General features: G+C 40.2%; 1 protein-coding gene across 1 annotated transcript; it reads left to right on the top strand.

Moving 5' to 3' along the window:
- The first annotated feature begins 7,293 nt into the window (after nt 1-7,293).
- tsr2 (TSR2 ribosome maturation factor) lies at nt 7,294-12,171 on the top strand. Its single transcript, XM_026153733.1, has 5 exons — nt 7,294-7,602; nt 8,673-8,763; nt 9,526-9,617; nt 10,837-10,995; nt 11,796-12,171. The coding sequence occupies exons 1-5, from the start codon at nt 7,396-7,398 to the stop codon at nt 11,895-11,897; spliced, it is 651 nt and encodes a 216-aa protein (XP_026009518.1). The 5' UTR covers nt 7,294-7,395; the 3' UTR covers nt 11,898-12,171.
- Nucleotides 12,172-12,757: the final 586 nt, after the last annotated feature.

Raw genomic sequence — 12,757 nt, 5'->3', positions numbered from 1 at the left:
ATTAACTCTGTTGTTAATCCTCCTGGTTCCTCCTCTCATAGAGTCCAAAGCAGTAGATGAGAATTTGCTTTTGATGCCAGGATTGTAAGTATTCGGTCTCATATCATCCCTCCTGGCTTTGACCCATCGTTTCACACATCCTCTGTTGCTTTTGACCACTTTGAGTCTGTGTCTTTGCCCCTTAAAACCCACAAAATGTCTCCTGGACATTCATCTTGGCGACTGATGGATATTTTTGGCACTATAGCAAAGAGTTTACTCACTATTATCAATGGCTGTGGCATACTGTGGTGGAGTCTATTGTTTAAAAGCAAAACCTTGAGCCCACAGTTTTATCCAACTTCTGACTGATTTCTAAACTTCTTTCTAGTCTAAGGTCCTGGAGAAAGCTGTTTTCCTTCTCTCTATTCCTTTTTGTGTCAAAGCAGTGTTACTGAAGAGTTTCAGAATAAAAGGGGCTGGAATGGTTTAAATCTTGCTTTACCAAACAATTTTACAGCTTAGGTGTGCATCTTCCTTTCTTATGTGGAGCCACTCGAGTCCATTCTTGGTCCTTTTTTCATTTTTAGATGCTTTTAGATGCTCTGGCAGTTGACAGTATTTTTATTCTTTGGCTTTTAAACCGGACTGCGTTCCGATGACTTTTTATCCACGCTGTTTTACTTATCTTCTAATCTTTTTTAGATATACAGCACTTTTTACATCTGTTGTTTTCAAATGTGCTTATAAATAAACTTGACTGGACAGAGACACTTGGTTGGTGTCGAGGGTGGGCTTGTCCTCTAATCTCTTATGAGCTGGTCCGGTAGCTGCAACACAAGTGAAGAAGATGTAACGGCCTCATAAGAGGCCATTGTTTCATCTGGTGTCGTCCAGCGTGATTCGAATGTTGCGTTTGGTGCTGCACACGAAGCGATTCAGGACCAAAGCCAGAAACTTGGAGATAGGTGACAGAAATGATCATATAAAGTTGGGGAAACCTGCAGTCAGCTGACATGAGTGATGAAACCTTTTTTCCCACAGACAATGCTGAATCCAGATGAACGAAATCAACTTTCTGAGATTTCCTTATCTGGATCATTGAGTCTACACCAAGACATCTACCAGGAGGTTTTGAAGTAATGTTTCCTTTCACTGAAAGCTTTATGGAGAAGCCAAATTCCTTTTCACCAGGACTTAGCACCACTCACAATGTTAAAACTGCTCCCAAATGATTTGCTGACCGTGTTATTATCATGTTATTATCATGCTTAATCATACAGCCAACTTGCCTGATCTGGATCCCACAGAGAATCTGTGGAGATTGTCAAGAGGAAGATGAGAAAAACCTGATCCACAGAAGGCTTCTGTCAAAGCAACCTGAGCTTCAGTAACATCCATACCTCCATGCCACGCTGCATTGATGCAGTAATTCATGGAGCCTCAAAAGAGTACTGTGTATACAATCAAAACATAATAAACTACACATTATTACATTATTATTATTATTATTAAAATATATTCTGCCCACAATTCTAATTTTAACCTTTGATTTTATATATTTCGGGTTTTTACTCAAAATAATTGCTTCATGTTTATTGAAGATGACAAATCTTTTTATTATTATTATTATTATTATTATTATTATTATTATTATTATTATATAATAGATACAGTTTTCAAAGGTTTCTGCATTTCCTTTTTAGATTGATCTTTGGAAATATCCTAATAATTTGAGATACTGGATTTCTGATTTTCATTAGCTGTAATGGTGTAATTAGCCATAAACACCAAAATGAAAACAAAAACCATCATTTTTAGTCAAAATATTCAAAAGTTATTTATTGAAATTACCACAAATTTATTTTTTTGTGATATTCAATGGTTTTTAGATGCACTAGTAGATTGTAGCAACACGTGATCCTGTTAGTTTTAATTTTGTTTTGTGGAAAATTACTGCAGTTAACACAACTGTCCTGTCAAATAAAAAAATAAATGATGTTCACGTGAGAATCCAGAGGTGAAGGTACTGTAGTTGCCATAGTTTCGGAAAGTTGTGGGTCATTTTCTCTGGTGTAAACGTACAAATACTGCAGATAAACTAATGCGCAATGATGGTTAAATGGACTAGTACTTAAATGGCACTTTTCTATTCTTTTCCTCCCTGACATGCGTGTAAACATGTTTTATGAATGAGGCTTCTGGACTCCTGTTCGCGTAGCATTTATTTTATGAAGAGGATTTAGTTTGATGGTGAAGTCACGCGAACCAGCATCAGTTTGATGTTGGCGCTCAGACTCAGATCGGTGTGCCAGATGTTGATGGTCAGAGGAGTTCGGGATGACTCACCTTGTAGGTGACCAGGATTTCTGCCCCGCTCACGCTCAGTAACGTTTATTCAATTCAGTTTTATTTATACAGCGCTAAATCCCAACAACAGTCGCCTCAAGGCACAAATTTTATCCAGCTGCTGCACAGACTTTATGTGTTTTAAACCAGCTACCATTTGAAGACACATAAAACATTTCTACAAATATATGCATCAGAACCTAGACACAACTGAAATAAGCCAATGACTGCTCAGAGTGGGCGTGGTCATAGACAGGAACCAATCACAGTGCTCAGTGTCCTGGATTAAGATCCAGAGAATCTTCTGCAGCTGCAGCTCCATCGTTGCTTTTAAACCTCCTCATTTATTCATCCATTCATGTCAAAGTGTTTCTTTTCCCATCTCATTCAGACAGGATTTAATATTTCAGACAGAGCAGGTGATGAAATATTAGTCTGATACTCAAACACCTGCAGCTGCTGGTCCAGGATCTGGTCTGGGTTCTGGAGCCATGAAGGGTTTTTTGTTTTTTTCTGAGGTTTCTAAATTCATATTTAGTTCTTAAAAATGGAGTTCACATCCAGATCAGCCCTCACGCACTGCAGGAAACATCACATACATACAGAGGATTCACAGATAAACGTGTGGGTGCTGAAATCAGTAAAAGAAGAAACAGAGCACGAGAAGGAGAGAGTGCAGGAGGAGGATTAAAAGCCTGCAGTGAAATCCTGTCTGAATGAGCTTTTATTCTGAAAGAAAAAGAAGACCAGCAGGATTTTCACAATAAATTGGTTGTCAGAGAGACAGAAAGCTGCAGGTCAGCAGCTGATTAATTCGACCCTCACTTTTCTGTTTGTCTGTGAGGACCCGTGATTTCATACTGTACTGCCAAAAGTACGTGGAGGGCACCGGCTGGGTGTAGCCAAATATTTAGCATCTTGTTGCCTGTTAAAGAAGAATCTCCCAGTTTCCATCTGTGGTGTGCAAAGATGATGTGGTGATGTCATAATGAAGTGTTCATTATTTAGACGAGGTTAGTTTTTTTCCAGGTTAAATCAAATATTAATGACATGTCTTATTTTATAAAGACTGAAAGTTTTATCTTGAAATAAACACTTGTTTTACTTTATATTTATCATGTAATTAGACGACTTTTTGAGGATGAGATTACTGAAATATTTTAAGGTACTGCTGAAAGATTATTTTTGCGGTTTTAAAGTTCGTCTTGAGAAACGTCATCAGTCCTTTTGGGCGTTTGTGGTGATTTTACGGTTTAGTTCCACATAAATGTGTTTTTAAGGGATTTGTTGTGTTTGTGTTTTTAACACAAACAGCTGCATGTTACGCTGTCATGTGTGTACAGCTGTCCACATACTTTTGGCCATAAACTGTTTCTATATTTGCTGTGTTTATAAAGTTGATGTGATCGTCATTTCTGCACTGACAATAAAGGTTTCTGTTAAACTGATCAAGGATTTATTATTGTTATTATTATTATTTATTTTAATAAGCTTAAGAAAAATGATCATTTTTCTTTCTCTGAGGCGTCCACGAACTAAATTCTCAGACACATCAATGTTTCTAAATAGATATGGAAACAATACAACCACCTTCCACCACTTTAACCCAGTTAATTTGCAGTTTTTATTTCCTTTTATCAGAGGTAGCCTTCATCATATTCCCCAAATAATTTTTGCATATGACTTTCAACTTTTGGCGGAGTACAGAAAGCAAAAGATGGTGACCAGCTCACCAGCAGGCGACATCTTCGTCAACATGTATCAGATTCCCCCTAAAGAGGGACATCTGCTCACCCTGAGCGGCACATGGGGGACTGAACAAAGCAGAAAGGGAACACATTCAGTGTAAAGAGCTGGTTTAGAGCAGAGTGCATTGGTTTTGGTGATCACGGGGCTCATGTGCAGCCCTGGGCCTGCCTACTGATGTATTACATGAAAAATGGCTGCACAGTAAGTTTAAACATTTCCCTTCAGGTTTATTTCTATAGTGCCAAATCGAAACAGCAGTTGCTTCAGGCTCTAAAACTCTACAATAATTGTATGGACAAAGTTTGCATCCAAAATTTTAATAACGCAGAAGAAGGAAGCATAACACAGAAATACTTAGCAAATATATTTGGACATTGACACGAGTTTATGTTTTTTTCACCTGTTTACTGAAGCATATTCCAATTCTAGTTATATAATGGACATAATGTGCAGACCCTCAGCTTTCATTTGAGGGTATACGAATATTTATGGACCTACCTGTAAATGACTGAAAGCTCAAATGATCATTTTGGAGGATTTCTGGTTATTTTTATAAATTATATACACTGCCAATTTCCAATATATGTATTCCCAGGACACTTTAAACTGTAAGGTAAAATAAATAGCAACGATCACAGAGATAAAAGCATGTGGAGAGAAAAAAAACTCCCTTTTAAAAGGAAGAAGCTTCCATCAGAACGGACACCAAATATCTGCCTTAAAAGGTTGGAGTAACTGGAAAAGAGAAAAGATGAACACAAAGGCCCAAAGGGATGACAAACAGCAAAAGAATATATGAAAAACAACTCAGCAGGTTAGTGGAGCCATCAACCAAACATCAGGAATATGCAGGTCCAGTGTCAGAGATTCCTTTCTGTGGGAATTTATATTATTCCAGGAGAAAGGCACAGAGATAGAGCACAAACTGTTGAAGAGAGAAGACAGAAAGGCAACGGCATGCAAGAGCAGTACATAAATAAATTCAATGAGTGCGAAGGAAATTAGAGATGAAGAAAGCTCCTCCGGGCCTATAGCGACAGAACTAATGCATGCTTCAGGGCCACATTTAAAAATATAATACAGACTAAAAGCAACACAGCTGCTGCTGCCGGTGCTGAAGGAAACCTGGAAAAATGTGACTGTGAACATGTGAGTTAATATTAATAGGATCACTGGGGAGGTGAGGAAGCAAGCGTTCCATCCATTCATTAGGTGAATATTTGAAAATGTCTGGAAAAGTGAAACAGCTGCAATAACACAATCTCCACAGCTGCAGACTCCGAGGTAACGTCAGCCAATGAACTAAAATTCTTCTTTGTGCTTTGATTGTGCGATTAAAGTTTAGTTATTATGCTTTTTTTCTTATTCTCTGTCTTGTGTTACGATGATGGATGTTCACTTTAAACATGGCTGAAGTTTTCAATAATAAGTTTGGCCATAAAAACGATCCCTATGAGCCAAAACCTCCAACATTTTATTCAACAGCGGTGCCGGGTGGAGATCAGCTCCATTTCATTAAATGTATGAATTGTTTAATACAGTTTCAAAATGCAGTTCTGGTTGTGTTTAGAGGTCGTAGGAAGAGTGAATACACAAACAACAAGTAAATGATTTCAGGGTCTGCAGTTTAGGATCACATCCCTGTACAAACACTATGAAACACTCGGACTGCAGCTCAGCGCCGTCCCTGAGAATCTCTTTTTCACAGTGATGTTAATCAGTGAAAGGTGTTGAAAAACTCCTTAATAACTCTCACAAATGGCACACTGAGACCTTTTAATGCCATATTCCTGAGAACTTATTGCTTTCATATGAGCTGAACTGATATCTGGAACCTAACCTGCTTTCACTCAGGCCTCCATCCAGAGGCAGACATTTGAGAAGCCTCAAACTGAACCAAATCCTTTCTCAGACAGCAGATGAAGACAGCATGAATGTAGAACATTTCTAAGTAAAATAATAATAAAAATTATGGACAGTAGGTTTGTTTGTTTTTTGTAAGTCTCGCTTATGTTTAGGTGGATTTCTGTTGAGTTGCTGCCACCTGGAGGTGGACAACAGAACCTGCACAGATCGAAACTGGACAACAGTACATATTTGATTCTATTATGCGCAAATACATACCATTCATCTTACATTAGTGTTGAAAAGGATGATGATGGTGACCCTGAGAGGAAAGAGAAAAAATGCTGCAAAAGCTTTAAAAAAAATCAGGAAAGAAAATGGAAGTGTTTCTGGGACACTTGACTGAACAGCTGCAAAGAACTGCAGTGAGGCACGTTCAAAAGAAGCAGAGGGTTCATTAGTGTTGTGAGATCTAAGGATGTAAGGCAATGAGTGATTTAATCACATTATTCGTTTAATACTCTACACACATGTTTGTTACTGTTTACTGTTAGCGTGTCACTTCCCCCGGCGTTCAGTCAAGTTTTTGTTTCCCAAGAAACGCTTCTGTTTTCTTTCCTGATTTTTTTCCTCAGTTTTTTGTTGCTGTCTTTTTCTATTTCCTTTGTGTTTTGTGTGCTTTTGCAGCATTTTCCTATTTGCTGGTGTGTGTTTTTTTAAAAGTTGCAGTCCATTTGAACTCTCAGGGCCACCGTACAATAACAGTTGAGCAGTCTCCTGTGTGTGTAATGTCTGGTTTAAAAAAAACAAAAACTAAAATGACAACAGTGGAAACCAGCAGCTACATCCATCATTTATATACAGTCTATGAGAGTTTACGTGTTTCTCATTTTCTCATTTGCTATTTAAAAGTAAGTGCGGTTAGTCAATGGTCTTCCTAGGGGAAGACATTCTTTCAGTTACATAATCTGTAAAACCTTAGATCTTCCATGTCATGTTCATCCATTTATGACCACAGTGTGCCCGTGTTCTGATACCAGGCTAACATACAATGTCACAAAGCTAAAATCATCTTAAACCGGTTTGGTTGTGGTAAAGGACATTCACATCATGGACAATTGTGGAGAGCTGGGAGTGACAAAACTGATTAATTAAATAATGAATTAAATGTTTCATTAATTATTTAAAATTGGAATTAATTCATTAAATAAATATTTCAATAATTAATTAAATGGCCATTCATTTCATTTAAAACATTTAATTATTTATTTTCAGTTGTATTTAATTGATGACATTTTAATTAATGATATATTTAATTAATTATTGACACATTCAATTCATTTTTTAAATGATGTATTTATTTAATTCCTTTTGGCACTCCTGGGCCTCCACAGTACAATAATGTCAACATGGGCGGAAAGTTTCCAGCACCTTGATGAATCTGACAATTAGAGCAGTTCAGAGTTTACATGCATGTCTGTTTATTTCTTTAGCTTTTTGTCACAGTCCCGTTTCGATTGGAAGGAGCACGCTTTTCCTGAACGATCGCTTCTGTCTGATCTCTGTTTCTGCACTCGGCTCCTTCCGTCTGTCAGACCCAACATGGCGGCCTCCGCGGCTTCACGTGAAATCTTCACAGAGGGAGTCCGAGCGGTTCTTCAAACCTGGCCAGTTCTTCAGGTGAGTTAGAGCCGATCGAGTGCCTCCGGAGCGGCAGGCAGACGGGTCCAGCTGATACCCAGACGGGTTACTGATTCAACGATAACCGATATGATGCTAACATGCTAACAGCTTCTCACGTGAGGAGCTTATGTTCTGTTAAACCAAATCACAGACCTACACAGAGCATTTTTATGGCAGCGGGACCTTTTAACTGGATAAATAAAGGATAAATACAAAAGTCACTCTGCCACAAACTGACGGCGACTTCTACCTTGTGAGAGGAATGTTGTTTGTGGCTCAAGATGACTTGATATCATACATGCGAGAGACAGTTCACATATATCTCACATATTATAGGTCAAAATGTCTTTTTTTATGGAAGTGTAAATACCGGGAATCACTTTTTGGCACACGGGGGTTGTGTGGTGATTGTTTTTATGTTGCTAAGTAGACTGTAGTCGGCAGGATTTAGAAAGCAGTTTTATATCAAATAAACAGAGGACCTGTTTTGGAAGTATCTTCATGATTCTGCGTTACTGTACCCACATCATCATCAATCCAGTCCTTCTTGACCAAGATGAGTGTTATTTATTGAAGTGTGGAGCTCAGTTCGGATGTGTAAAGATGGAGCTGCAATGCAGGAGGACAATTTGAAGACCAGGATTAGATTCAACGATGTAGTGAAGCAGCACATGCAGAGAGTTGGTGTGACTGTAGACAGATGATCTGCTGTGGCGATCCCTAAAGGGGGCAACCAAAAGAAGGTGATGAACTTTGACCTTTGGATAGTTCATCTTTTTAAATGTTTCAAAATGATTCATTACTTCAGCAGAATGCAGGTAGAGCTTGGAGTTTGGGCGTCTGGATGCTGGGTGATGGAGTCAACACATAGAAGAAGAAGTGGGAAATTTAAACAGACGTGTGGGGAGGATGTGTTTGAGTTGGGTGCCTGCAACATCTCGCAGGATTCTCTGTTTATGAGATTTTATTAATTAGCTCGTTTATTCTTAAGTCAACATTAGAAATCTGATGTTATGTATGATGTGAGGTCACAGCAATAAAATGTACCATCTCTGTTTGTCGGACAGATTGCGGTGGATAACGGGTTTGGAGGCATCTACGGCCAGCAGAAAGCTGATTGGATGGTGGATGTGGTTCAGCAGTATTTCCATGACAACGGTGGGTATGTGTAGTTGTTACGGTGCTAATTAGAAGTGGGTGAACCCTTTAAATCGAGTTTAAGCTTTCAGTGATCATTAGATGTGATCTGGGTCGTCTCAGTTTCAGCTCGTGAGGATGCATGAATAAAAGTGACTTTGAACCTCCAACGGTTCAGTCTGTTCTTTGAATCTGACAAAGGACAGCGTGAGATATGGATTGAATTTAATGTTGCATAAGAAAAGACAAATAATTAGACAAAGTTTCTGTCGATATCAAGTTGATTAAAGGGAAACTCAGTCAAGTGTGTCTCAGAGGTTTAAAGGGCTCCTGTTGTCCTTCTTTTCTGCTCCATGTTCACATCAAACTTAAGTCTCAAATAATGAGGTATGTATGTAAAAGCAACCCATGTGAGCCTAAAGGCTTCAGACTGCTCCAAATGCTCCTCAATAAGATGCCAGAGAAAGAGGGTATGTTTAATATGTTCATCTGAACACGGCTCTGCCTGTAGACGCTGAAACCCCGCCCACCTGTAGTTTAAACCCTCTGTTTACAAGACGTAGCCTGTCAGAAGAAGTTTGGTTTAAAGGGAGATGATCTATAATATTTCAGACAGGATGAACTGAGGAGCAGTTTAAGATGTTTTGAACTGTGCGCCATGCAGAGCTTTACTAGTGGAGTCTAAGAATAGAAATAAGGAGCAGAACCACGTTTAATTAAACAGCGAAAGCTTCAGGGTCATTTTTGATGTTGTGTTAACATCTCCGTGTGTCTGTGTGTCAGCTGACCTGCAGCAGTACGAAGTCGAGGACTTCATCGCTGAGCTGATGGATCAGGAGTTCAATACAGTGGTGGATGATGGGAGTTTACCACAGGTACACACACACAAAGACAACAGCAATAACAGTGTTTCTTTTTTAAATCCTGTTTTTAAAATGCATTCATCTTCACTATATTTAAGTCTTTTGTGGAGAAAAGTAAACCGTCGGGATCAGAGACTACATTTCTCATTCTCTGCATGGATATGATGTTATAATAAAAGCAGCATGTTTATGACATGTCTGCATGTAAATTCTGGTTGTCTTCATCACCTTCCTGCCTCCTGATGTCAGCATTATATCTGCGTGGTCTTATTAACGTCTTCATCAGTTAGTTCAGTAGGACGAGCGAGGCATGAGTTCATCGGTTCTTCTTCTCGCCAGGAGAATATTTAGTTTAGTCTTTTTGTTGTGTTTGTGAAAATACACGGCAGTTCTCGCGCTCGTACTGCCTCACGAACGAAGCTGCAGCGTTCACTATGATGTGATTAATGATGCAGAACTCGCGGTTGAAAATGGGCTGTTCGTGTTTTATGGTCGAGCAGAGGTGGTGCGTTCGCTGTCCGCTCCAGAGCTGGCAGCGAGCTCTGTAGTCAGATGGAGGCGGTGCACGATGTGCTACAGCCAGTCTGTGGTTTGCAGAACATAAACACTGTTTGATGATGAGCTCCCAGATGTTTCCATAACCCCGTCCGCCCATCCTGCTGCTTCATCACTTTTCTTATCTGATGCCTCCTCTTTCTTTTATGCGGTTTTTGTTCCTGGGTGTTTCCTGGTCGTCCTTTTGGAGCTGGCGTTGAGTCCTCAGAGATTCATGTCGGTCTCATCCTGGAGAAGAGTCACACCTGCTGCTTTTCTTCAAATTTAGCATCCACCTTAACAACACCTGCTTCTCTGTCACTTTGAAGTTTTGCTGCCTTTTGAACAAAAGCGCTGCGGATTCTGTTAAAGCGGCTCCGTTTGATCTCTTCTGCTTTGTTTGAGCCTCGTTATTTCTTCTTTCCTGACGCTTTCCAGGACGACTCGGTTTCTCTGAGCTCTTTGTTCTTGTAAACATTCAAGCGGCCAACTTTTCACTGTTCAAACCTCTAAACTCTCCACACAGTTGTTTCCTCATTGACGTCAACTTGTTTGAACTAAAGTGCAGCAATTAAAGTAGTTTTATTATTTTATTCCACACCGAACAAAAACTGAAGGAATGAACACAGAATCGTCCGCTTGGTGCTGGTCTGCAGGTGTGGATGTTTGAAGGTGATGTGTGTGTGTGTGTTTGTAGGTGTCCGCCAATCTGCTGCAGATGTTCGGTCAGTGGCGGCAGGGGGCACTGGAGCAGCTCAAACACACCATCAACACTCTGACACAGAATAAGAGTCAAAGGGCAAAGGTCACGGCTCAGCCCACACAGTCTGATGAAGAGAGCAACGATGACGCACAGGTACGGCTCACCTGACAGACACACACAGGTCAGAATCAGGACTGTGGATTTTGATCTCCGTCACTCCCACTGAGAATCTCTGAGCGACGTTCAACCTTTTTGAACGAGTAATCTGAATCTTTCACACCTGAATTACATTTTATAGGCTTTGTTAAAACCTGCAGCCCCATCAGTTGTGCGCCCACTCGAGCAGAAATCTTCAAAAAGTGTATTTTGTGTGAGTTTTGCAGTGTTGCATCCATTTTGATCTTCTAGCCGTGATTCCTTTTGTGGTTTAAAAATGACTGTATCACATAACTATGGAGTATTTGCCATGGACTGTCCAGTATGTGTCTTGCTTTCAGCTCCAGCTCTGGATGGATGGAAGGAAACTGTAGTTTGAAAATCTTTCAGCTTCTCTGATGCAGTTACATCCTCGTTCTGTCCGTTTGTAAAGTTGTGCTGCTTCTGTGCTCATATTATAGTCGTAAACAGACAGAAAACATTACGATATGTGGAGTGGGTGTAAAATGGATTTGGTTGCTGTTTTAAAACAAAACTCAAATGTGTTTCATGAAGTTATGAAGGTTTAAAATTCCTGGAAAAACCACGACACTAAAAAGCCAAATATGGCCCCGCCCCGTGTACGTCAGGGGCTCATTCATAGTGTGAAGACACAGCTGACTGAGGGCTTCAGGTGGAAACTTTATTTATTTTTATATCTATCTATATATCTATATCTATCTATATATCTATATCTATATATAGATATATAGATAATGAAATCACCCGGGTTGAGTGATGGTTGTTTGTGTGTGCAGGAGATGGAGTGTGAAGCGTCTGGTCCATCGGTCAGCAGGACACATCCTCCTCCTACTCAGGATGAAGAAGATGGCTGGACGGTGGTGAGGAAGAAGAAGTGAAGATTTTGGGATGAACTGTTAAACTGAGAGACTGAAGCATCTCACCTTTGACCTACAGGAAGAGACTTTTTAGTGAAAGCTGGGCCTCAGCCTCCACCTGCTCCAGACTGAAAGGGTCCTGCAGGCTCAGAAAGGCGTGCTGTTTGTCGGCCGCCTGCTGGGACGTTCAGTCTGGAGCAGGTGGACGGGGACGATGTCCTTAAACCGGAGTCACTCTGCTTCCTGTGGATGAATTTTTTATTATTATTATTATTTATTAAACACTTTGACCATACGCAGTGCTGTCGCTATACTGTACATCACAACATATAGAATTATACATCTTACTAGTACTGGGTCAGACAGACTTCAGAGGTTCGTGCAGTTGCTTCAGGTTTGTGGAGACCACCTGAGTCCAGTGAACTCGTTTTCATTAACTATGTTGCCAAAAGTATTCACTCACCCAGCCAATCACTGAACTCAGGTGTTCCAATCACTTCCATGGCTACAGGCGTATAGAATCAAGCACCCAGGTATGCCGACTGCTTCTGCAAACATTTGTGAAAGGGACCCCAGCGTGGTACCGTGATTGGATGCCACCTGTGCAACAAGTCCAGTGAAGTTTCCTCATTACTAAATACTCCAGTCAGCTGTTAGTGGGATTATAGCAAAGTGGAAGTGATTGGGAATGACAGCAACTCAGCCATGAGGTGGTAAAATCAGAGCGGGGTCAATCGCTACAGACCTCCAAACTTTATGTGGCCTTCAGGTTAGCTCAAGAACAGTTCGCCGACGGCTTCATACTGTGTTTAAGAAACTGGTCCTCTGTGCTGTGCACCACTGCATGGATGACATCGACCTGATGAGCCTCTCTACGGGAA

Source organism: Astatotilapia calliptera, chromosome 20 (genome assembly GCF_900246225.1).
Source record: "Astatotilapia calliptera chromosome 20, fAstCal1.2, whole genome shotgun sequence".
NCBI lineage: Eukaryota > Metazoa > Chordata > Actinopteri > Cichliformes > Cichlidae > Astatotilapia > Astatotilapia calliptera.
The sequence above is the reverse complement of the archived record's forward strand: the minus strand, read 5'-3'. Positions and strand labels throughout refer to the sequence as shown.